The following is a 23849-nucleotide window of genomic DNA, read 5'->3' on the forward strand; positions in this document are numbered from 1 at the left end:
GCAAATTCAACATTTATGTAATAAAATGTCCTGGGTAAATGAAAACGTGTGACAGCTCATCAATACAAAACTTGTACAATGTGGAAAATGGAAATGTATAAGCTTTTCAATATTAATAAGATTACAATCTGAATGTAGGCTAATGCTGAGTGCATATGCAGGAGATGTCATATTTGTTATTCTTAACATTTTTCAAACAGCTGTTCCTCTTTTTGGGGTTTGTTGTTAACAGTTTATGAACAAACAAAAAAACAATATGTTTTTGTAGTCAATTAAACTAAGCTTTGTACTTGAAATAACATCATTACTTTCAGCAAAACGCAGAATAATATTTGATGCTTCAGAGGCTGGCAAGCTTAATAGCACCATCTGTTACTGAGCTGAAAATGAATGGAAAGTGTTCCTGTGTTAGCACAGGGGAGAGCTCTTTTTATCTTAAAATAATCTTCATTTTAGTGGGTTAGAGGCATATACTAGTTTCCCATATATGTACTATGCTTAACACAGTTTACTTTTATCATGGTATACTGCAGTAACTTCTATGTACTACTGTACATACTATAGATAAGAACAGTTCTGAAATTCAGCCACCAGGGTGATTTTGTGCGGTGACAGTAGACCCCAAATAACCCCCTCAGTAGAACTCCAGAGCAGCCCCTCTCCAGACCATCTCTTTGGTATTGGTTACTGCTACACAGCTTTTACTCATCATGTTGTCATGGTTTGGATGGATTGTAATTGTATTTCCCTTACTGCATTACTTTCTATTGCCCAGTATATTATTAAGTGCAGCTACCACATTGTTTGGCTTGAGAACAGTAAGGTAAGGAATTCTGCATACCTTCTGATTTGTAAGTTTGCCCCCCATTTTAAAATATTGTAGTAGCAATAAACAAGTCCAAGACATAATTTAGCGGCTCCTAACTCATCTAAGTAATTTTGAGCATGTTTTTGTTTTCTAAAATGAATTGGCACCATACCTTTATTCACAGCCACCCTGGTGTTACATGTTCTTGTTACAGGACTGCAGGTAGCCAGGTACCCACAAGGTTCATCTGTCGGTTTCATAACTGTGCTGCCATATGGCTTGTGCTAGCTGAAGCAAAGGCACAGTTGTACTTGTGTTTTGCTGGAACATGGCAGGGTTTACATTTTGTTTCCAAGTTACAAAATTGAACTCAAACACATACTGTATTTTCATTTTCCCCACTTTTATTGTTTTTTTTTTTTTTAACTGGGAGTCAGTTGGTAGCTTTTTAATAGCTGTATTGTGTATTCTGAAAGCTTGAAAAGTGACAAACTAGAAGCAGCCACCTAGTTTGAGGTTTTGAGGCACATTTAGAAGCACAGCAGATTGTCACAGCATGTAAATCACACCAGCTGCCTTTCAGATGCCATCAGACTGCTCTCAGTCTGTGCAACAAGAAAGCTTAGTGACCTATAGCAGGTCAAAACAGTGCCTTTGGATACAAATTTTAAATTTAACAACACTTCTCATTGGTTTCTGCCTGTCCTTATTTCTATAGAAATCAACATGGAACACAACATTAGACTGCTAATAATAGCAACCACAATTATTAATGTCCAGGGGAATTAATAACTAGCTGTGGTTAATAGCTCTCAGGATTCGCCTTCAAGCCACCAAGGATTTTTTTTTTTTTAAATACAAAACAGCACATTAAAACTTAATGAATCATCTTCTTAATGAATTGTGTTTATTTAAACACAAGAAATTACCTGTTATACTCTATCAACTGGGTTCAGTAATAGCCTCTAATTCTTAAGAGCTTAATACAGTAGGTCAGAGTTTAATACTGTTGGTTAGTTGTTATGATCAGTCCTGAAGAGAAAATACTGATATTTTCAAATGAGCAAATTACTAAATTAACTTCTGAGGCTGATTCACACAGATAAAGCAAAGCCAGGAAGGAGTAAGTTATATTAAAACAAATGTGTCTTTTTATAATACAATGAAAATGTACAAAGCGCAATTGGGAGCAACACACATTTAATGGACTACTTTTCTCAGCTAAAACCCTTCCATGTATTCCACTGATGAAGTGTATTGAATTGCCAGCAAGGGCTGGTGGATTGGATTTTAGTTTGATTGAAATAGCAACAATATTGTGGAGAGCCAGCCCTCCTAACTTCCCTTGTAGTGGGCTACATGGAGATGCTCAAGTGGTGTGACCGCAATGGGCCACATCTGTTTTTCCTTTCGCTTGTGAAGATGAAATGATTGGTTTGCTTAAGTCATTGGTAGTGGTGGACTTGATTGGCCGATGAAGCACTGTTTATGTCACATGGTCACACTGCTGCTCCACTATTGAAGTGAGTCTGCTAATGTAGAGGGAGTGTTTACTGTAGGTAACAAGGCGCAATACTACCATCTTCCGTGATAAAGTTGCTAATAAGTACTGCTAAATGTATTTTAAAGCCTTAGTGCTCATACAAAGGGAAGCGTCAAAATAACAAATGATATGCCCTTTTGCATGCCCTTTTTAAATGTAAAATGGTATATGGCATAAATAAGTATATATTTTGCATCTATTTTGCTAATGGATCCTTAAGAATCCTTGAGAATCTGTTTTTCCTTTTATGTATGTGATGTATTCCAGAGAAACTTCACAGCGTTGTTTGCAGTATATTTTACATGGATCTGTTGCCCAACAGGAACAGGCCTGCCATCCCCTACAGGATTTGTGTCTCCAAACAAATGTATCTCGGCAAGCAGACATGGTAAAATCTTATACTGACACAACCTATTTCTCACGGAAAAACTAATTTTCTGTCTCTTCGCTCTATACACAACTAAATTAACAAGGATATAATCACTGACACGGGCAGTTGGATCCAGCATGTTAGGTCGTGGGTTTAAGTGTTCACTGTTCACAACTGTACTGTGAAGCCACCAAGGGAAAAAAGAAGTGAAACATCACCTGTAGAGTAACATACAGGTAATAATCGATCTGTGGCACAACAAACCCAGCTTACTGTACTGTATCTTTTAAACAATTTTTGATTGTGTGTCTGATAAGGTATCTGAACAGATTTTCGATCATTATTGACACAAGTTTAAATATCAATACAGGGCTGATATATTTACAACTATATATTAACAAAAACCTTGTGATAATACTGTTCTGTTGTACACAGATTTTAGATGCAAGTGTGTTAAACTTATTAATACAAGCATCGCTTGTACTGGAGTCTGAACAAGTCCAGGATGAAATAAAGGCTTTTTACTCATAAGCTATAAATAGCTTCCATTTTAATTAAGAGATTGTTCAGAATATTATTCAACATGGAGATCGTAGAATATCATGTAATTTACTCAGCATTTTCCATGATCTCAAATGTACAGGGAGGTTTGGCGCCTGTAAGCATCATGTTCAGAAATTCTCTTGTTCACTGTTTTCAGCAGTTGGTAAAGAAATTCACTTGCACAGTAGCATCCCTTAGACACCCTGTTGATGTTTTATTTATCACCCTTTACATGTATAAAGGTGATACCCACTGGACATATTCCAGCACAGTAAGAAAAAATGAAGCAGGTATAGTATTGTTGCATCTTACAAAGAAATGCCAGTTCTCATTATGTAAGAATGTGTACTGTCCATGCAACTAAGGTTTAAATGCAGACTTAGATTAGTTATACAACATAAACGTACTAGGGATCATGCTAGTTTCGCTGTAATCAATAATTAATTAACTTTTGTACCCAAAGGGATGACAGCCATTGAGCTGCAAAAGAAAGTGTGTGCATCAGAGCTACTTTTCAATTAGCGTTTTTAATAAACAGTACAAAAAACATACATAATATCTAAACATGTAAATATAATTTTAATTAGATATGCTATTTAAATCCAATTTAAATATGCATGAGAACAAAGCTTTGGAATCAGCATATAAAATGAAACCATAAATTATTCAACTTCCTAAATAACCTGTACAATGGCTTATTGACAAACTTCTTGTTTGCAAAGTGCAAAGACTTATTTGTGCTTGAATCATGTGTGTGAGGGACCTTTCCTTTTACAGCAAACTTAATGCACTCAAGCAGTGAAAAAAATAAGGCACAGACATCTAACACCCTAACTTAAATCAATGAGTGGATACATCCGTGCTAAACCCACCCATCAAACTGATACAGGAGCTGTCCAAGGTGCTGATAATTAATTATGAAAAGAGCAGAGCAAAATGTATTAAATGTTGCGCATATTGCAGTATATAGTTCCAAATTTAAATCTCAGCAGGCCTTCAGTACATTTGTTTGTACTCCATAACTCATGTAGGGCAGTGATAAGGAGCTGGAAATCTGGAAAGAAAAAAAGTGCAAGCCTTCTCCAAGTATAGCCTCGATCCTTAAAAATCTAGTTGTTGATAGAGGTACAAAACAGTGTTACTTTTACTTACATGCAATTCCATCTATTTAAGTTGTGCTTCAGTCATTTTTTTTGTTTTAGATTTTTACGCCATTTTTATATGTTCCCGTTTTAGGGGCACATAGGTGTTTATCAAAGGTATTTGGAACATGTCTATATTCTCTACTGTCTTGGCTTATCATTACGTCTGTGGATGCAATATTAAGACAGAATGATCAGTTTTTTTGTTATACTTCCTTGCAGAAACCACTTTAATAATTTAAAGTGGCTGGGATGGGACCTTAACAAGCCAGTTGGTATGTGTTATACCCAAGTTTTAAAAATGGCCTTGTGGATTTAGGGTTAAAATATGACTCCATGTACACTAGTAAGTGTAGTGCTGTTGTGAAAGGTACCTGAGACAGTTAAAAGTACCAGGATGCATTGCGATTTGAGTTGAAAAGCCTGAGCTGTCCCAAACTGTCCGAGTGTATATGGAGTTATATGGTAACCCTACTTTAAGGGCTCAGAATCAGGTAGAACCACCTTAGCACATTTGGTACACCAGAGTGTAGCCATTAACTCCCCAGCAACACTATGAAAACACAAAACTTAAGGAAAGTGTATTCCTGGGTTTTACAGTCAGACCAACAAAATAAATGCTAATAAATCCAACCATACTGGAATCAATCTAGAAGTCAAAAATGCAGACGCCAAATGCAACATGTATTAGACCTGATAAAATATTTTACATTTCTTCCCTTTAAAGAGCAGGGCAGATACAACAGACCATTGGATTAACTGCTGGTGATGAGTGAATACAATTGTGAGTTTATTTGAAAACTGAGGTTTTAGAGTAAGGAATGCATAGAAATCGGATTAAGCCATCTGGAACTTGCTTGCCCGGGATGAAATAGGAATATAAGCTGTAGTTTATTGTGAGTTCCGGTGTTTTGTGGTACAAAGCAGTTGGAGTATCTGTCATTTTCATGGGTGTTTATTATGGTGTTCTTTTTAGCATCATATTATTATTATTATTATTATTATTATTATTATTATTTATTTCTTAGCAGACGCCCTTATCCAGGGCGACTTACAATCCTAAGCAAATACATTTCAAGTGTTACAATACAAGTAATACAATAAGAGCAAGAAATACAATAACTTTTGTTCAAGCAAAGTACAAGTGTGACAAAACACAATTCAATAATACAGCAGATAATAGTGATAGATACATCAGGATATGATTAAATAGTGATAGTTACATCAGGATATGATTAAATACAAAATACTACAGGTTAAACACTTGGCAGATTACAGTATTCTGAAGTACAGGATTAAATGCAGTAAAATAGGGGGCAGATAAGAGCAAAATAAAGCACATTTAAATGAAGGGTGATAGTGTCCCAGGATACAAACAGAGGAGTTCTACAGGTGCTGTTTGAAGAGGTGAGTCTTAAGGAGGCGCCGGAATGTGGTCAGGGACTGGGCAGTCCTGACATCTGTAGGAAGGTCATTCCACCACTGCGGAGCAAGGGTGGAGAAGGAGCGGGCTCTGGAGGCAGGGGAGCGTAGCGGAGGTAGAGACAGTCTTCTAGTGCAGGAGGAGCGGAGAGGTCGAGTGGGGGTGTAGGGAGAGATGAGGGTCTGGAGGCAGCTGGGTGCAGTCTGGTGAAGGCATCTGTAGGCTAGTACAAGAGTCTTGAACTGGATGCGAGCGGTGATCGGGAGCCAGTGGAGTGAGCGGAGTAGTGGAGTTGCGTGGGCGAAGCGAGGCAGAGAGAACACCAGGCATCATATCAAAGCAGGAACTGAATAAATTGTGTTTTCCTTCCACCAGACAGCACACCACTTGAAGGATTGTGTGATGGCCCTGTGAGTTATGAGCAGGGATCAGAAAATAAATTTTCTGATAAAAAAAAAGAAAAATCTGCGTTATTCCACAAGTAAAATAAAAGGGCTAAAAATGAATGTTCCCTGCCATGTTATAAGACAAACAAACAGTACTATTGGGTAACAATTAACACATGAAGTATTTATTGCTATTCTTGTTGCATCTTTATGTTGTATTTTAGTTCATAACTTTAATTATTCTTTAACTGTAACCTTATATTACAGTGTAACATGTGTAAGTCGCTTTGGATAAATGTGCCTGCTAAATAAATAAATACAATAAAAATGGTTACCCTTTCAAATTCTAAGCAAGTTACAAGCTTACCAGTGCCATTAATCAATAAAACAAACATACATACTTTTTTGTTTTACTTCAAATATTACAAATATTCCCCTGTTGTAAAATAAAATTTTAAAAAATATTCATGTTAGTTCAACTCCGAGTTAGTCTTCGTCACCCTGACGGCTATTGTTAAAATAGAGCTGCAGCATTCCAGTTACAATTGGCCTGACTTTGGAATGGCACCACCTCCCAATGTACTTGTTGAAAAAATCTCGAACTGCCGGTTGATCCACTTTATATAGAGGAATGTCAGCACACATTTTACACACATTTTGACAAAATCTGAAACAACAGTTTCACACTGTTCTTTGGCAGTTGTAAGAAGCTGAAATGATCCAAACACAGTAGTCTGTTTGGTGTTTTCGATGGCCCTGCTGTTCCGGCCTCATCATGTTTACGTTTTTTTTGTTATCAAACAAACACAAAAAGCATTGCATGTTTTTGCCCCTCCCCAAGTGTAAAACTAAAAAATCTCCAAAAACATCCGTGTTTTTCTGTGTTATCATAGAAAATCCACATTTTTCTGTGTTATTCCACAGCAAACGGATTCCTAGGATCCATGGTTATGAGGTAATAATGATTTATTCTCATTTATTTCCTCCTTTTGCTGGGATTATGAATGGCTGACAGAAGTAGTCGTGGACAAGGTATGACTGAGTGCTGTTTAAAACTAAGGGGTGCGTTGTTACTGAACAGTAACAGACTAGCAGAGAACTTTGTCCATTTAATGAAGAAGGACTATCTGAACAGAAATTTCCAAAATACAACCAGTATTGGCTGTGCCAGTGATTAAAGTGGATGTAGCTAACATGCATGTATTTTTATTTAAAATTGTATTTATTTTCAATAGATATCACCCCATTGATCCAGCCCTCTGGAGCTGAAAGGCTTATCCATGTTTCTCTAATCTTGCCTGGGTTTCCCTTTTATTTGTTTATTTAGCAGACGCCTTTATCCAAGGCGACTTACAGAGACTAGGGTGTGTGAACTCTGCATCAGCTGCAGAGTCACTTACAACAACCTCTCACCTGAAAGACAGAGCACAAGGAGGTTAAGTGACTGGCTCAGAGTCACACAGTGAGTCAGTAAGTGAGCCAGGATTTGAACTGGGGATGTCCTGGTTACAAGCCCTTTTTTAACCACTGGACCACACAGCCTCTGCCATATTCTGCTCCAAACCCTCTTCTCTGCACTTCTACCCCAGTGTTGGCTTGTTCTGTCACACAGACTTCACCACAGACTTTTAGGCACGCTCTGATAATATTTCTGGCACCAGATCACAGCCATATGATGCCCATGGGGGATATTTAATTTTTCAAATCAAAATTTTGAGCCATTAATATGACCTTTGTTGACAAGGGTAACCAAACTGATATCCTAAATTTGCTATTGTGACTTGAAAGAGTTATATTTATTGTATTTCATTCCCCATTGATCTATTGATAACCAAGACCCCCAAAATCTTACAGTTTAGCAAACAGTAATAACCAACGAAAACTATGACTGCATGATTGCAAGAGGGTATGCTGTAACATGCACAGTCTCATGTATTGTATTCAGCCAGGAAAACACAAACAAAACAAAAACAAGCTCTGTAATAAAAGTGATAAAGCATTTTGCCAAAAAAAAAAAAAACTATAATAGACTGAGTGGCTCTTGTCATACTGCAGTTCACCCATAACAGTTAGAATTTAATAATTTATTGAGGGCCAAAAACAACGGCTTAGCAATCGACAATGCAATAGAGCATGACAGACAATTGTGCTACGTTCTTTTAATTTCATTTCTTTTAGCTGTACTGAATATATCTTGTTCATTGAAAGAGTAAAGTTATGGATGAAACAAAAATGATATACTACCAGTGTTAACTGCATACCACCCCCACACACACTTTCCAAACCATGCACTTATCCAATTCCAACTACTTTGCAAGACATTAAGAAGCTGCAGGGAAGGTTTGGGGATTTATATAGATTGGAAGAGATTCCCAGTGACAGACAGACAAGACGCTGATGTAAAATAAAAATCTTAATTAGTTTCAGATTACAAAGCAAAATGGGCTTCTGCTCCTATCTTAGACTACATGTAATTCATAAAGATATAGCGTTTTTCTTTCACTACCTGGTGTACAGTCATACAGTAACTTCATCAGTTAAAAATGAATTGAACTTCAGGGATGATATACTATATGAAAATACACTTTAGAAAAGTTCGGATGACTCATTGTGAGGGGGTGAAAACCCTCACGTGTACTTAGTGTGCATTTATGTGATTGATTGTTTTCATTATAAAATGTACCGGTACTACTTTTCATTCTGTTCCATGTTCTAAAGTATAAATGCACATAATTATTCTACCAGCTACATCAGTAACATTATTATCTTTATTATCCTTATTTCCACATTTAAATGTGTTAACTTTATTGCTTTATACATGCTGAATAGTGTTAAATGTGTGTGGTATCTGAACCCAGGAAAGGGTTAATTTTAGCCATGTTTTCCATGTGAGACTGTGGAGTAAAATGTGGTCTTTGATTGGTGGGCCAATTAATTCATGAATTATTCAATTGGTTTCAGTGATGCAGGTGTGTGCATACAAAAGGCTGCACCTGGCCTGTAAGTGAAGTCCTGTAGAGACGGGCTGGGGAAGCTCAAAAAGCAACCAAAAGTGGGACTGTGTTTAAAAATAATTTGTTTTATTTTTATTAAATGCAATGCACACTAGAATATTAACAATAAACAACAACTTTAAAGTAACAGTAAAGGTGCACAAAGTACAACATAAATACAAAAGTATTTAGGAAGTTTTGGAGATAACAGTCCTTCAGCTAAACTGACAGTGGCCTCAGTGCTCTTACGTCAAAATGTCCTAAATACTTTTATATTTATGTTGTACTCTGTGCACCTTTAGTATTACTTTATAGTTTTCTTTTGTTGTATAGCTATAACTGCAGTGTCTACAATAATGAAAACGTTTTCTCGTGCATGTACACAAAAGGTTTAAATTATTTTAAAAAAAAATATTTATTTCAGGACCTTTCAGACAAAAGTCCTCCTTCAGCTGTGTAGAAAGAAAAGTAAACACAGCGCAGTAAACTTGTTATCTTTTTTTTTCAAAAACTATGTGGATGATGTCATAATTATGTCAGAAAGGGACATTCATTCCAAAGTTCCTAGTTTTAAGATAAACTCACTTTCCGTTTGTTTCCTAGCAGCATTTGTTGCATAGCACTGACTGATCCCACACTGGTGATTTCTTCAGCAGTGTGATTATCATTGTTCAATAGTGGTGTTGATCTGAATGCTTTGTAAAAGTTCCACTAAGCAGTCTGCTAACCACCTTTTAGGCCCTGACCACACTACGTAACCGATCTCGAGAACCGTACTCAAAAAACATTCTAATTAATCCAGCTCAAAATGTCCACACTGAAGTACCGTTTCATGTTTAGTCTGGCTTAATGCATACAAACACTATTAAAATAGTTCGGTTTCGGAGGCTGTGTGGTCCAGTGGTTAAAAACACGGGCTTGTAACCAGGAGGTCCCCGGTTCAAATCCCACCTCAGCCACTGACTCATTGTGTGACCCTGAGCAAGTCACTTAACCTCCTTGTGCTCCATCTTTCGGGTGAGACGTATTTGTAAGTGACTCTGCAGCTGATGCATAGTTCACACACCCTAGTCTCTGTAAGTCGCCTTGGATAAAGGCGTTTGCTAAATAAACAAATAAATAATAATACAGTTCCTAGCAGTGCAATGAACAGTGGAAATTAATACGATAGTCTATGTATATGTGTATAATGTATCTAAAATGTGGTCCTACTTGGGAATGTTTGTTATAATAGTAGAGCATTTTTTTATACAAAAACTAAGAGTTGCACCACAAATAAAAAAAATAAATAAATAGCAAATCAAAAACTTCCTTTAAGATATACAGAGATGACTACAATCTAAATGGAGGGATCTACTTTCCATTGCATATAAATATCATATTTTAAAATCAGCCTTCCAGTGAAAAAAGACTGGATATTAAAGACAAAAAACTACATTTTACTTGACATTAAGAGCTGACAATTCTGGATTAAGGATTCCAAAGTTCTCTGAAACAGCCTAATTGGTATCCTTTAGAAGTTTAGAAGAGTCACTGTCATAAATGCTGAAGAAAGATCTATAACATTAATGGATTGATTGGTTGGAAAATGCTTGTGTAACATATTATTTGTATCCTTTCAATGATATAATTACTACGGAACCCCTAAAGGGACATGGTGTCAAGTAAAAAGGGAGGCTACTATCTCGTGAGCATGTGATATTATAGCAAGTCGTGTGCATGAGATAGTAGCCTCCCATTTTAATTTTGACACCATGTACCTTTAGGGGTTCCATACATTCAGTACGGAGAATCCACAATATGGATGATTTAAATTGCAATTGGACAGACGATTTAATGATGATAATGAATTTGGCCGGAGACCTTGTCTGTGGTTGCTGACAGCTATCCACAATGTTGGCCAGCTAGCGAAAACATGATGACATCATGTAGTCTAGTGCTGCGGATAGGAAGTGACTCGTAGGGCCACCTCCCCCGAAAGACAAACCATGACTGGAAAAAAGAAAATGATGACTTGTTAATGCAATAACTGCAGCTGCAGTGGCGCAATGCTACCTACCCCCAAAATAGGAAAAGGATGAATAAAAACTAAGCAGCTGAAACACGGGCCCACCCACCGCGCATGAAATGCAGTGAGGGAGAACCCGGCCTCTCCGGCCTGCCACGCACCCTGCAGAAATACGAACCGCTTGGCACTCAGGTATGAAAAAAACCCTACTCGCTGGTAGGAGGAAACCTTAGAGAATCCTTTGTTGGTAGCCCTTCCTCCAGGCTCTAAAGGCAAAACAAAAAGAAGCGACATGAATGCAAGCCACACAGAGTTTATGGTGCTTGGATATGATGTGTTGATTAGTGGGCGGAATCACCTTCCAAAAATACAATCAAGTTTTTCCTTTACTATGCTACACAAACATCAAATTTCTCTTCCAGCACATCAAACACATGTTTTTGTGTCCTTCATAAACAAAAACAAAATCCAAAAAAAGAAAGAAAAAAGCTGAAATGGTTATGACAGATGTAAATATGTGTATACTTTGAAAGTACACAATACATAACTTGTCTCGCTCCAGGTGTGTTATGATTCCAACTTTTCTAATTAGCTTTTCCAATTCACATATAATTCTATGACAACATGAAAACCACCATGGTTGTTCTGGTTTTAGACATGACCTCATCTGCCCAGTGGTGACTAAACATGTTTTCTGAAGTGAACCCACCTGCTGTACCAGTTAAAGTACAGTATGCTGGAAAGCCCTGTCAGAACATGGGTCAGGTAAGGGCACGGTGGCGGCCTTACCTGACAATTTCCCATCTTTTACAGAATTACCAGCACTTACCATCAAGTCAATTTTTTTTTTTTGATGTTGTGTATATATATATATATATATATATATATATATATATATATATATATATATATATATATATATATATATATATTCTGTTTAAAGTAGCAGCTTGAATCTAGTCTTCTCTTTTCCTTTTTTTGGCTTTGTAAGTTTTTAGCGTGCTGGCTGTACCATGCACCAGAGGACAGCTGTTCATGCATTGATCCCTCTCTTGTCTGATGAGGCAGTGGCCTGGAATTTGATGTTCATGATTACTGAAGCAGAAAAAACTTGTTTGCTCTTCCCTAGGGCAATTGCCACTGACTCTCTCAGCAACAGCCAATGTGTTAATATTTATCCTGAGATAATCCAGAGAAGCACAGCTGCACAGGGCAAATCCACCACCAGTGCTACAGAGGATGCTAAGCCAAAACACTTGGCTTGGAGAGGAATAAGTGACCAAAAAAAAAAGTATTTTGCAGGGAGTAATTCAGTCAAGGCTGCGACGAACTCTCAGTAATGGATCTGTACAACAGTCAGCTGGGAGTCTTCACAGTCATTCAGTAAGTACAACATTGCAATGAAATGGCAATATTGGCTCTGAATTCAAAGACCTAGAAGCTAGCTAAAGAACAAAAACAAGCATCTGTGCCATGTTTTAGCACAAGTGACAGCTTTGACATTTCCGTGCATACAGTGCATGTGTTTAGTGTTAAATCAGCTATACTTGTTTGAGCAAAGTTTATCAATGTCAGTTTACTGAAGGGAAGAATTATTTACCAAAATATTATAGAAATTGCTGTAGGCATGTGTTTAAGCTTAATTTGAAATCTGTAATCTGATTCAGAACAGATTTAAAGTATACATATAAAGTGGCATCTATGCACATTTCATTTAAATTCAATTCATCAAAACAAATATATATTCTTTAAATAACGCATGAGTTAAAGATTTCTGAAAGAGCCTAATTTTCTTTGTTATCTGTACATGCTATCCAAGGTATAGCATCCTTTTTGGAAATGACCGTGTAAACTTACACAGTATTTATATCAGAATGTCTAAATATATATATTTAGTATGTCTTCCCAGTAGTTTATATATGTATTGCATATGTCTATATTACAAGAAAGTTCCAGTTAATTCTGTTATCTATTGACTGTAGTGCCTTGTATTTGCTGTTTTTCTGAAGGGCACTGTTGGGATAGGTGGGGAGTGCCAGGGATAGTTTTAAGCAAATGCACTTTTACATTTCATGAGTCAACATGTTAAACTACATGTATGTAAGTCTTCACTGCAGTGTCCTACATTGTTGTTTAGTTTTCTACTTTCCATAGTTCAGTATGAAATGCTGCTCAGTTATATAAAATATTGTACAGAAAAGCAGTATTTCAGTAATTATAGAAGCACACAAGAAGTTTCAAGATTAACAGGAAGCTCACAACATTTCAGCTTTTGTAGTGTAAGAGTAGTTCTGGTCCACTTCAATTGGGGAGGCATATGACTTATTGTTATGTTACATTTACTCACTCCGCTAATTAGTACTAAACCAAATATTGTCGTCTTGGCAACGTTCAGAATTAACCCTTGAGTGTTAGTGCACACTTTAGTGTACTTTCTCATTCATTAACTTGGCACACTTAAGTAAACACCAACTCAAGTGTTCCAATAGTTTTACTGCAGAATGGATTACATGTGCAACAAAGCTATCAAAGCCCTGAATTACAAAATACTGGCATTTGAAATGTCCTTATTTGGTACAAGTACACATTGGGATATATTTTCAGACCAGTTTTTTAAAGGGAAAAAAATACTGACGCCAAAAGTAGTCCAGCCAAGGCTAATTCTTTTTTTTTTTTTTAGTCAGAGAATATACTGTAGTTGAAAACAGCTGTTCCACTATTAAACCTACTTCACATAATATTGTATTTATTTAAAAGCACCAGCACCATCAAGATGGTGCTGACTCTAAAAAGACACTATGGACTATGTTACATGTTTAAATGGCTGGGAACTAGTACTGAAGAGCAGGTCCTTTACTCAGATGAAATCACCTTAAAACACACTTATCAATAAAACATATACACAATCAAATAAAATCGCAATATGATCCATTATGGAAAGGGAACAGTAAATAAAACCTAAAAATAAATCAATCTGAAGCTACTTACTCTTTAATGTTTCAGAATTAGAAACAAACAACTTGAAAGTGGACCTTGAGTTATATATAGAATTACAAAAAATGTAAAGTAACAGGTAAATAAAATGGTGTAAACACCTAAAAATCTGGTCCATACTGTAGCTTCGTCATTCTTCAATTTCAAGGATGGATTATGCTAGATAATGAACTATAAATATATGTTCATCAAGGCCCCTCTGAAGTTCAATTAAGAATTCTACATGTCTCTGCCGTGGATTTGTATAGGCATGGGCTGTGAACTGAAACTTTTTAATTATAGAAGTTCCTCCAAACACAAAATGTCAGCACACTTGTTCAATTTCATCTAAAATGCAAACAAGCTATCTGTTGGATACGCATCCATTTCAGAGAGAAGTAATTGAGTCAGACTCATTGAGAAGGAAAATTCATGATAGTAATTGCTTCTGTCACTTTCCATTCACTGCATAGCGCTATAGGCAATATTGATGAATTACACAAGCTTTCAAAAACATTTGGGGATGTTGTATTAAATGGTCCTGAGCTATCAATGTTTTCTGTGCTGACTTTGATTTCTTTGGCTGTTTGGTCACAGTTGTAGGTTCTTAGTTAAATATGGATTGGATGTTTCTATATAACATTTACATTGTCTCCAATTACACTTATTATACTGCAGCAATGCAGCAACATGTTTAAGTACAAAATGGAAATGATGGAGGCAGTTAGGGTTTTTTGTAATTACACTGTATTTACACACATACCTTCACAGTGCAGTTACAGTGTTGTTGGAGAAACTTAATGTAAAAGTGTTACCAACAGTTCAAAAATGTTTTTTCCCCCCTTATAACAATCAATCATAAATGTATAATAAGGTGCAGCTATAAGAAACTGAAGTCCAATAGACATTTCACTTCAGTTAATCCCTTTATCAGTGATTTGTCAAAACTCTGATGGACATCATCTTTTTTTAAAGAAGCGTACAAAAGTCTAGAAAACATTTATGACTATGAAAACAAATCAAATTCTACAATACTTTGTTGTGGTACTAATAACATAAGCAATGCTGTATTTCTGTATAGAGTGAAAAACAGAATTCTGTAATAATGTCTAACACTGCTTCTTTTTGGAAACTATGCAATGCTATTTAATTTAATATTTTAAATATGGGTGAATTAGACATATTTTCAAATCCAGGTACTAGGTAGGAAAGTGCATAATAGACATTTTTTATAATCTCATTAAAGCAATCAGAGAATGTTTGCAGTATTGCAGTTCTGGGAAAAGATTACATTAAAGAATAACTTTTAAATTAAAATTCTGACTGCAGGGGAACAGGGATGTGTAGACAGGAGAACAGTGTTATAGAAGCAAAGAAGAATGACTGTCCCTTGGCTGTGTTGAGAAAAAAAACAATGAATTTAACAAATAACGTTGCTGTATTTATAAAATCTGCTTATGCTGATTAATTCTACAACTTGCTGAGCACACATCAAACATAATAATGTAATTAGCTATTCAGTGTGAAGCTCTTAAAAGATTGGTGGCATACAATCTAACACCTGCATGACAATTTTCAGAAACTTCCACGATTTGTGCAGCAGCATATTCTTTATGCTCTTTGTCTTTTGTGAAGTTTCATATCACTTAAACACTGAGAGACAAATTTAAAGTCATTAAAATTAAAGCTATTAGGTCTTTAGTCAAGTCTTAAGTAACCAATGTATAGCTTTTATTTTTGATTTTGTGAAGTTTATTCACAACTGTTAAGTTTCCACGTGCAGTAGTTCACCCCCAAAACTTATATATAAAACATGTTTACTGCACTGTTTACTTTTCTTTCTACACTGCTGAAGAAGGGTTTTGTCCAAAATGTCCTGAAATAAATTATTTTGTAATCATTTAAACCTTTTGTGTTCCTCATTTTTGTACACTGCATTTTTGTTAAAACATACATAAATATGGACTGGAGAGGACTATAGTAGAAAATCATTGACCCGAGGGAAGACTATTGTTACCGACGGGTCTATAATGACCGCAGCCGCACGCTGAGGGCATTACACCCTGGAGGATAGTAAATACGACTTTATATATTTAGTTTAAATATTGCTGATACAGCATACGTAAATAAATAAATAACAAATAAATAACAGAAAATGTTCATACTATATAGTTAGCAAAGTTTTTCTTCGTCTCTGTCTGGTTTGCGACTGCTGCATAATCCCGTTTATATCCCGCCCGTCATATTTGTTTTCGTCAAGTTGAATTTGTTTGAATTTCAGAAAGTCAGACAACAGCGATGTTTTAATCACCATTTTAGTGTTTGGAGCACCTTTATTTTGTAGTAGGTTTTGTAGTTCAGTATTCAGTGTAAATCGGTGTTCAGCCATTTACTCTTGGGGAGAAAGGCATTCCTTTGAAAAGGGGTGGGACTGACAGTGATGTGAACCAATCACATGTCAGGATTTCCAATGACTGATTCATATCTCTCTCTCTCTCAATTCAATTCAATTCAAATTGGCTTTATTGGCATGACAATAAAAATAATTGTGTTGCCAAAGCACATACATGGCATAACCAACTCAAATATACAGACAAAGAATTTTTCTTAATACTAACAGTATCCCTCCTCCTTCTATATTAATACAGTAAACAGAATCCCTCCCTTCCCCTCTATATCAAACAGTACCCCCTTCCCCCCTCTATATTAAACAGAATCCCCCCTCCCATAATTATACAATACCCCCTCCCTCCCTCCCTCCCTCTTTCTATATTAAACAGAATCCCTCTCTCCCTCCCTCTCTCTTTTCCCTCTCTAGTGTGACGTGTTCACGGTCTGTCCCTCAGGCTATGACAGGTCTCCACGTATTGACCAGCCAGTCTGGCTGTGTGTTTGTCTTCCCCCAGCAGGATTGACAGCTTCTGGGTATCACACATTTTTGGGAATTCTGGGACTAAATCACAGAATTTGGGGAAGAAAATGTCCCTTATGTTTTTATATTTTTCACAGTGTGTCAGGAAGTGAATCTCTGTCTCAACCTCTCCTGTCTCACAGTGACCACAGTGCCTGTTCTCCCTGGCCAGCCAGGTTTGCCTCTGTCGGCCTTTTTCAATGGCCAGGTTGTGGTCACTGAGCCGGTATTTGGTCAGGATCTGCCTCTGCTTTGTGTTTCTGACAGTTACCAGGTATTCTGCCAGGGTGTAATTTCTATTTAGGGTCCGATAGCACTCTAGTTTGTTTTGTGTTTTAGTATTTGTATCCCAATGGTCCAGATAGGAGTGTTTCAGGTGTTTTATAATTTGGTTTACACTAATTGGAATTGTTTTTGCAGTGCTGTCCTGAAGCTGACTGATGTCAGTGTTGCTCAGCTGAGTGAGCTTCAGGACCAGCTGGCTGAGGGGACTCTTTTCTGGGCTGAGCTCTTGGTATTGCAGGGCTTTATGATGGAGTGAGTTTGGATCACTAGTTTTTAGATGAATCCAGTATTTTAATGCTCTTTTTTGGATGTTAATAATCAATGGATAAAGGCCTAATTCAGCCCTGCATGCATTGTTTGGTGTTTTTCTTTGTAATCTCATGATGTTTTTACAGAACTCTGCATGCAGGGTTTCTGTGGGGTGTTTGTCCCATTTTGTGTAGTCCTGGTTGGTGATTGGACCCCACACTTCACTGCCATAGAGAGCAATTGGCTGAATTACACTTTCAAAAATTTTGAGCCAAATTTTGACGGGGGGATTTATATTGTAGAGCCTCCTCTTTATGGCATAAAAAGCCCTGCGTGCTTTCTCCTTTAGTGCATTCACTGTCAGGTTAAAGCTCCCTGATGCACTGATGGTCAGACCCAGGTATGTGTAGCTGCTGGTGTGCTCTAGGGTGGTGTTACCTAGAGTGAAGTGGTACTTATTTCCCTGAGATCTGGCTTTCTTCTGGAATATCATGACTCTGGTCTTGTTCATGTTTACTGTCAGGGCCCAGGTCTGACAGTACTGCTCTAGCAGTGCCAGGCTCTGCTGCAGCCCCTGCTCTGTGGGTGACAGCAGGACCAGGTCATCTGCATAGAGCAGAAACTTGACTTCAGTGTCATGTAGAGTGAGGCCAGGGGCTGCAGACCGTTCCAACACTGTGGCCAGCTCATTGATATATATGTTGAACAGTGTTGGGCTCAGACTGCAGCCCTGTCTCACCCCACGCCCTTGTGTGAAGAATTCTGTTCTTTTGTTGCCAATTTTCACACCACACTTATTTTCTGAGTACATCGATTTTATGATGTCATAGACTTTACCCCCTACACCACTTTGAAGAAGTTTAAGAAATAGTCCTTTATGCCAAATTGAATCAAATGCCTTTTTAAAGTCTATAAAGCAAGCGAATATTTTTCCTTTATTAGTTTGATGGACGTGTTTATTGATTAGGGTGTGTAGGGTGTAAACATGATCAGAAGTGCGGTGTTTTGGTAGAAATCCAATCTGACTCTTACTCAGGACACTGTGTTCGGTAAGGAAGGCCAGTATCCGGGCGTTAATGATACTGCAGAACACCTTCCCCAGATTACTGCTCACACAGATGCCCCGGTAGTTATTGGGGTCGAATTTGTCTCCACTTTTATATATGGGTGTTATAAGCCCTTGGTTCCAGGTCTCAGGGAAATACCCAGCTCTCAGTACAAGATTGAGGAGTTTGAGCAGGGCCTCCTGCAGCTTGGGGCTGCTGTGTTTGAGCATCTCAGCGTTGATGCTGTCAGGTCCACTTGCTTTTTTTGATTTGAGGGCCTTGAGTTTATCATTCAGCTCCTCCACCGTGATTGGGGTGTCGAGGGGGTTCTGATTGTCCTTAATACAGGATTCTAAATTTTTTAGTTTTTCACAAATGGCATTTTGAGTTTTTTGTTCTTTGTTTTGTATTTCTTTGTAAAGGTTTTCAAAATGTTTTTTCCAAATGTTTCCATTTTGGATGGCCAATTCTTCTTTTTTTGTTGAATTTAGGTTGTTCCAGGTTTCCCAAAAATGATTTTGGTTTATTGACTCCTCAATTTCGCTGAGTTGTTTATTAATATGGTCTTGTTTTTTATTTCTTAGAGTGTGTTTGTATTGATTCAGTGCCTCACAGTATCTGAGGCGTAAATCTGGGCTGTCTGGATCTTTATGTTTTTGATTGGATAGCTGTCTTAGTTTTTCCCTTCTAGTTTTACATTCTTCATCAAACCACTTTTCTTTGAATTTATTCTTTTGGTTGTTTTTCCGATTTACTATTTTTAATTTAGATTTTTCTGCTGCTTTTCTAAATATGTTATTCAAATCTTTTACAGCCAGAGTTACTCCTGTTTTTGTGTGTTGATACTGTGTGTTTTGAAATGTGTGTATTAGGGTTTCTATTTCATTGGTGCCAATTGCTTCTTTGTATATTTCTGTGCTGTTTGGAGCCCATCTGTAGGAATGGTTTAGATTGTACAGCTTACAGGGCTGTGTCTGTGTGTTGTTGATCTGCTCTGTTCTTTTTATGAACACAGTGATTTGACTGTGATCTGACAGGGGGGTTTGTGGTCTGACAGTGAATGCATTAATAAAGGAGGGGTCCAGGTCAGTGATGGCATAGTCCACCACACTGTTACCAAGAGCTGAGCTGTATGTAAACCTACCTAAAGAGTCCCCTCTGATCCTGCCATTCATGATATATAGGCCTAGGCCTTGACAGAGATTCAATAATTGTCTCCCATTTTTATTTACCACACTGTCATGGCTATTCCTGTTTGTGGTCATGTGCGTGTGGTATAGAGGGGATTGTCCGAATATGTGGCTGTTCCCCTGTGTGTTCATGAAGTCAGGCAGAGTGCCTGTTCTGGCATTAAAGTCACCGCAGAGCAGCACACTTCCCTGGGCCTGGAAGTGGCAGATCTCTGTCTGGAGATCATGGAAGGTGTCTTCCTTGTAATAAGGGGAGTCCGATGGGGGGATGTAGGCTGCACACAGGTAGATATCTGTTTGGCAGGTGACAATGCTATTACTCATTTTTAGCCACAGGTGGGTCTCTCCTGTTCTTATTGGTCTAATAGAGTCGGTGAGCTCCTCTCTGTACCACACAATGATCCCCCCTGAGTCTCTGCCACGTTTTACGTGTGAGTGTTTCAGGGAGGGCACTATAATCTCCCTGTAGCCTGAGGGACAGTGAGTGGACACATCAGCACGGCACCACGTCTCGTGGAGAATAATTATATCTATGTTATTTATATTTCTGATGAATTCAGGGTCTGTGCTCTTCAGCCCAAACACTGACGAACACAAACCCTGAATATTCCAGGAGCTAATTGTAAGCGATCTCATATTTATAATTTAAGCTATTTATAATTATTATCTAGAATAAAATATAATGTGAGAAACATTGAACACAAATCAGTAACATGTTTTACACTATTAAGTATTTTGTTATTATTTGTATTATTTTCTTATTCTAATTATTATTATTAGTTGTACATTTCTTTTCTAATACATTTAGAGTGGGGTGTACTTAGCTCATGATTTTGAAAATTAAGTTCAGGAGCTGCCGTATCTCCCCCATCTCAGAGCTGGCTAGGGTCCTTGGTTTGGAAGCAGCTGCTGCATAGCTGTGTTGCTGCTGCTCTGTCTGACTGCTGTGCTGGAGCTGCTGCTGTTCCTGGATCCCTCTGGGCTGGGCTCTGTTGGGCTGGGTCCCTCTGGGCTGGGCTCTGCTGGGCTGGGTCCCTCTGGGCTGGGCTCTGCTGGGCTGGGTCCCTCTGGGCTGGGCTCTGCTGGGCTGGGCTCTTCTGGTCTGTTGTAGTGTGTGCTGCCGGTGTCCAGGCTGCAGAGGCTGGTGTTCTTGGGGGGGTCTCCTCGTAAGCACAGGGCTGCGCTGTCCTTGGTGGTTGTCCGGTGTGCTCCTGTTTCGGGGGTGGCTGGCGGGGTCTCGGCCCATGGCAGTGTCCTTTAGGTTTTTGGCGAAGATCCTAACGCCTTCCTGGTCGAGGTGTACATGGTCGTACAGGTGCAGCGTGCTCAGGGTGGGGTGGTGTGCCAAGTGGACATTAGGCAGAAGGGCACAGCCTCTGGAGATGTCACTGTTGATCCTCTGAATAGTGTGCTGGGGGACGTCCTCTCTGGGCAGCAGGGTGGAGATCACTATCTTCGCACCAGGGAACTCCTTTGTGGCCTTCTCCGCTACTCTCCTTACCGACTCGGCCACATCTTCCCCCTGAGAGCCCAGGTCGTTGGTGCCAGTGTGGATGATAATGTGCTCGGGGTCTCTCAGGGTCGACTGGCACAGCAGCTGGAGCGCCCTTTCTGTAGTTGGGCACCAGAATTTTGCTACCCGGCTGCTGGGGAAGAGTCTTCGCTGGTTCAAGTACTTCCCGTTGGAGTCGATAAGAATGGCTACCTTGGAGCTGTATATTTTATTAGCCTGTCTACTCGAGGGAGTCTGTGTCTCTGGGGCAGTGTGTGTGATGTGGGAGGGAGGGGCAGTGTGTGTGGTGGGGGAGTGGGGGGTAGTGTGTGTGGTGGGGGGAGGGAGTGTCTCACTGTCGGGGTGTGCTGGGGGAGTGGGGTGTGTGTTTGGATCAGTGTGTGTGGTGGGGGAGTGGGGGGTAGTGTGTGTGGTGGGGGAGTGGGGGGTAGTGTGTGTGGTGGGGGGGAGTGTCTCACTGTCGGGGTGTGCTGGGGGAGTGGGGTGTGTGTTTGGATCAGTGTGTGTGTGGGATGATGTGGTGTGTGTATCGGTGTCGGTGTCAGTCACACAGGCCCTGCTTGCTGTAGCTCCTGTGTTCTTGGGCTGGCTGTGGTGTTGCTGTTCTGGGTGGGGGGGAGGAGGTGTGACTCTGAGTAGCTGCTCTCTCAGGCTCTGTATGCTCCTCTCTTTGCGCTGCAGCTCCTCTCTCAGCTTGGCCAGCTCGTTTCTCAGGGCCTCGTTGTCCTGCCGCAGCTCTCCCATCTCAGCTCCCAGCTCCCTGATGGAAGCCCTGGCCTCGTTCCTCACCTGCCTCACCTCGTCTCTTATCTGCTGCACGAGGTCGTTCTCTGTCAGCGTGGTCAGGGTGAGCTCCTTGAATTCTGCAAACTCCACCTCCAGCAGTGAGAGGCATTCCTTCAAGTGCTGCACTGTGCTGGGCAGTCTGGGGGTGAGCGGGGGGGTGCGGGGGGCTGCAGTGGGGGAGCTGCAGGGGGCTGTGTCTGCAGTGTGGGGGCTGCAGGGGGCTGTGTCTGCGGTGTGGGGAGCTGGCTGCTGTTCTGGGTCTAGTACCTCTGGATTTTTTTTCTCCTTCTCAGCCAGTTCTTTTAGAGCCTGGAAATCTTTCTCGAATAGTTCTAGGCTGGCCTCAGTTCCCTGAATCATAATAGTGCCATTATAAAACACATTGATGCTGAGCCTTGTGCTGTCAGGGTCAGTTTCGTCTCCTATACGCAGTTGCCTTCCTTTGCAAATCCCTCCCAGCTTGATATTACTATGTGCTGTGCAGAGGGCTGTGTGCCAGGCAGTGGGGTGCTGTGTATAGAACAGCAGGTTGGTTTTGGTCCTCTTGCCCCCAGCCAGGCTGCAGTCTGTTATCAGTGTCTCTGGGGACTCCTTCATTAGCTTGTTCTTATACAGCTTCTTTGCCTTTGCACTGGTGACCTCATCAGGGTATCGGATTACACTGCTAGTCTGGCCCCTCCCACTCTGCAGGTCATTTATCCATTTATCCATTCCGACCAACTGCCAAAAACCAACCGGTTTCAGCTGCTTTCAGTGACTGAGAGTTTTTAGCTATTAGGTTTTAGTTAATTTGTTATATTAAAAAGGCTTACCTTTTATTTTCCTCTTCAGTTCTTTTCTTTTTCTTTCTTTCTGTTTATTTTAATTTGTCTGTTTCTTTCTATTTCTTTCTATTTCTTTCTGTTTATTTCTCTTTCTTTCTGTTTCTTTCTCTTTCTTTCTGTTTCTTTCTGTTTCTTTCTTTCTTTCTCTTTCTTTCTTGTTTAATTTTCCTGGAGGTCTAATTTTTTTTCTTTTCCTCTTCAGTTCAGTTCTTTTCTTTTGCTTTCTTTCTATTTCTTTCTTTCTCTTTCTTTCTTTCTTTCTTTCTTTCTTTCTTTCTTGTTTAATTGTTTAATTTTTCCTGGATGTCTTATTTCTGTAGTAAAAGTTTTCCATTTGTTTTTTATTTGTTCTTACTGATTTATATTCTTAATTCTCACAATTAAATTTACTCTAGATTAACATTTTTTTTAGTTTAAATTAAGAGCTCATCTTGCTGCTGCTGCTCTCTCTCTCTCTCTCTCTCTCTCTCTCTCTCTCTCTCTCTCTCTCTATAATATAGGGCTTCTGTTTTTCAGGTTTTATTAATTGTATTTTTTGGTGCTTATTTTTAGCTATTTTTGAGTTTTATGTAAATCGTTTTTTTTCGGGGATTTGTTTTTGATATACTGTATGCAATTACTGTTTTCAGTTACTTTCCAAAATGTGTGAGCATATGTATAGTGGAAGCATTTTTGTACATTTCGCCACAATTCTGTTTTAAATCCTCCGTATCTTAACTGTAATACAGCTTTAAATCCCGCTAACAAGCGTCCACCCTGATTGTGATCTCGTTTTAAATCTCACAAGTGGAGTCTCCAATAGAAATGTAGGAATGTGCTGTCACTCAGTAGTTGGGACGGGTTTAAAGTATTGAGA

At 39.0% G+C, this 23849-nt stretch overlaps 1 protein-coding gene across 4 annotated transcripts in view; it reads left to right on the forward strand.

The window, feature by feature from the left end:
• Positions 1-23849, forward strand: part of LOC117406591 (FERM and PDZ domain-containing protein 4-like) — a 155847-nt gene that overhangs the window by 17589 nt on the left and 114409 nt on the right. The window contains exon 1 of one of the 4 annotated variants that reach the window (XM_059028984.1): positions 12452-12599. The exons of the other annotated variants lie outside the window; for them this stretch is intronic. Within the exon in view, the coding sequence (XP_058884967.1) occupies positions 12556-12599 (44 nt within the window). The 5' untranslated portion in view covers positions 12452-12555. Of the gene's footprint in view, positions 1-12451; positions 12600-23849 lie in introns of those variants that run through there. 4 annotated transcript variants of the gene reach the window in all.

Source organism: Acipenser ruthenus, chromosome 8, assembly GCF_902713425.1.
Source record: "Acipenser ruthenus chromosome 8, fAciRut3.2 maternal haplotype, whole genome shotgun sequence".
In the NCBI taxonomy this organism is placed as follows: Eukaryota; Metazoa; Chordata; class Actinopteri; order Acipenseriformes; family Acipenseridae; genus Acipenser; species Acipenser ruthenus.